Below are 2,825 nucleotides of genomic sequence, written 5' to 3'. Positions count from 1 at the left end.
AAGTTAAATAGGAGGTGATTCTTTGGTTCACATTGGGGATTATAATGGGGAAGTCATGGCTCCAATGGCAATCTTTACGAACTATTGAAATCCGACCTTCAGTGATTTGAGTCGGGTAGATATCAACACGATCTAATGAAGACAATTGATTTCTAATGGATTCTCTATCATTGTAGAAAGATAGTTCCGCAGGAACAATTTCATCTACTAAAGGTTCACGAAGAGGTTCAGTGGGTTCTTTAGTCCTAGATGAAGATCTTTGAGAAAGTGAACCCCTAGTTCTGGAAGGAGGAGTAGAACTCGATGAAAGAATAGAGGGGTCTCGTGATGAAGAAGACCCTAAACTTCGAAGCCTTCCTCCTCTTCTACTTCTAATAGGAGCAAGAGAAAGGTTGTCAACAATGGGGACTCTCCGAGGGTTGGGGTTTGCAGAATACATAGTAGTACGAGGAAGAAGAAAATTGGAATTGAATATTCTAAACTTTTGTGAAAAGGACAAAGGTAAAAAGTTATATTTATAGTCAGAAGCAACCGTCAAAGGAAAAGGTGCGATGATGGAAACGTCATAATGAGAACTGACGCTTCGTAATTGGTCAAGCTGTAAAAAAGCCTTAAAAGGTGCTAAAAGGTTGCAAAGCCAACCAGGAGACGCCATGTGTCATGGACATTAAATGCAAGAGACAGTTGAAGCATCAGTTCTAGGGAAAAATTAAATGGCGGCAAATATTCCCGCTTTAATGAGATCTACTTCCCAAATATTCTATTGATGAATAAATGGCAAGTGGGGGGACTATCTGTATTGGGAAAATTAAGTTTATATATGAAATTCATTATAAGATGACACGTCGTGACACGTGGACCAGTTAAAGAAGGATAGATGATGAAGAATAATCAAAGAGACACGAGCTTCAACATGTACAGGCGAACGTTCAGATAAAAAGCAAGGAGGATAGGTGCTCGAACCTCTTCATGATGGAAGGGAATGAATCTGATAGTAAATAAGGTATAGATACGTACTATGGGGCATTAAATACGGAAAACGTTATGGATTGTGTATTGAATCAAATATGATTGCTGATTGTAATGTTACATTAAATGTCATTGAATGCCATTAATTGACAATAATGGCTCGATTATGGTAGAAGCGAAACGTATTACCTAGAAATAGCTATAAAAGGAGAAGACTAATCATTTGTAAGGACAGAAAATACTATTGGAATATACTGATTTACTTTGCTTTCTTATGTTCATCGTACTATTATTAAACTCAATTTCTTTTATTTATTCTATATTTGATTATCAGTAACCCGAGTTCTTCTAAAATAAAGCTTTGACCGAAATTTCTATTTTTGGTTAAACAGTTGGACCCCTGGATACAGCCTCTTGCGTTGCTGCTTGGTGGGCATGAAACGAATTGCTTCAACGTAGCGTCCATACATAAGTATATTTCATGCAGAAGAATATGATTGCTATTCATCGTGCATGAGATGTAGATATCGTTGTTGTTACCAACCAGCTTATGAAAGGCATTGTTTATGTCCCTTATTTTTTTAACAGTAACGTTGGATGGTCTAGTGTTTGCATCAATCAAGTAGCCGAGCAGATTCTTCTTGTTATTTATTGCAATCATATTGTGATGCACTGTTACTGCTGCCTTGAAGTAATCCATAAGTGAGAGAGACTGAATTGAACACAGTCCATGTTTCTCCCACTGGTATTTCCAGAAATTTCGGTTTATACCGCCATCTTCCAAATTTGGCCAAATAACTCCGAGATCTGCTTCCAAGGTTTTGTCCATGTTCAACTATGCACGCAAAGCATAAACAAGTATAAAATTATACAAAAAGATAATTACATATAATAAAAAGAATTAAAAAGAATTAAAAAGAATTAAAAAGAAAGCATACCATGGTATCTACTTTTTTGTCTTCATCAGTTAAAGGTCCTGGACAGTTATTTAAGCTTTTTCCTCTAACATCTGCTGGCCAAAGCCCGTGGACGGAGAAGCGTTCCATGGCGCCGGGTTTGCAACGGTTTATGGTACAATAAGTAGGTGGCCACTGTAACACGTACATCATATAGTGAGACAAAGGACGATTACATAATTAAGTGAGTATGAAATAATAATGTTTTTTGCTGAATGATGTGTGGTTCAACACATCACATCTGCTATTTATAATGGATTGGGGCTCAGCTAATTCTTATTGCGTCCTTTCGGTCTATTAACATGTTATCCTGATCAATATTACTTCCTTGTTTTACATTTTTGTTTTACTATATAACTTATTTACAAAGTTCTACGAAATAAATATAATGTATTTGGCGTTCATAAAATAAAAGTATCACATGATCTCTTATCAGTTGAATATAAAAGAAAATAATCCTACAAAGATATATTTTATTTAATTTACCGATCTTTTAGAAAATCATATAAAACTGAAATAATAATATTTACAATGTATCTTAAAATTGAATATCGTAAACAATTAGAGTGTTTTTCCATATGCAATGGTATATATATGTATCAAAGAAAAGGGATTTGGTAACAAGACACTTTTATTAAAGGGAGCTTCTCTTTTTATACGGCTATCAATGACTAGGGCGTACATGGACCGGGTTGGTTCGGTTATTTATTAAAACCAAATCAAACCAACTATATTGGTTTGGATTGGTTCGTTTTTGTTGGGTTTTTCAGATTTTTTTTGTTATATAAATATTATTTCAATCTTACTTTGTTAGATTTTTGATAAGTAAATATATGTTTAGTAAAAATTAAAAAAAAGACAAATATATGATCTATTAAAATATTCTTATGGAAGAATTTT

At 34.3% G+C, this 2,825-nt stretch overlaps 1 protein-coding gene across 1 annotated transcript; it reads right to left on the bottom strand.

Annotated features, from left to right (window-relative positions):
- Positions 1 to 734: 734 nt before the first annotated feature.
- On the bottom strand, positions 735 to 2,015 carry LOC104248071 (ribonuclease S-5-like). The gene is made up of 3 exons (XM_009804261.2): positions 1,908 to 2,015; positions 1,514 to 1,804; positions 735 to 794 (listed from the first exon to the last, which is right to left on the bottom strand). The coding sequence occupies exons 1-3, from the start codon at positions 2,013 to 2,015 to the stop codon at positions 735 to 737; spliced, it is 459 nt and encodes a 152-aa protein (XP_009802563.2).
- Positions 2,016 to 2,825: the final 810 nt, after the last annotated feature.

This window comes from Nicotiana sylvestris, chromosome 8 (genome assembly GCF_000393655.2).
Source record: "Nicotiana sylvestris chromosome 8, ASM39365v2, whole genome shotgun sequence".
NCBI classification, from domain to species: Eukaryota; Viridiplantae; Streptophyta; class Magnoliopsida; order Solanales; family Solanaceae; genus Nicotiana; species Nicotiana sylvestris.
The sequence above is the reverse complement of the archived record's forward strand: the minus strand, read 5'-3'. Positions and strand labels throughout refer to the sequence as shown.

Bases quoted from the DNA above. Each gene is read 5' to 3' on its own strand.
- LOC104248071 (XM_009804261.2), bottom strand. From the start codon at position 2,015: ATGGAACGCTTCTCCGTCCACGGGCTTTGGCCAGCAGATGTTAGAGGA. The intron at 1,805-1,907 runs GTATGCTTTCTT...TTGCGTGCATAG, and splicing joins ACAAAAAAGTAGATACCATG to TTGAACATGGACAAAACCTT. The intron at 795-1,513 runs GTTGGTAACAAC...TTCCCAATACAG, and splicing joins ACAATGCCTTTCATAAGCTG to ATAGTCCCCCCACTTGCCAT.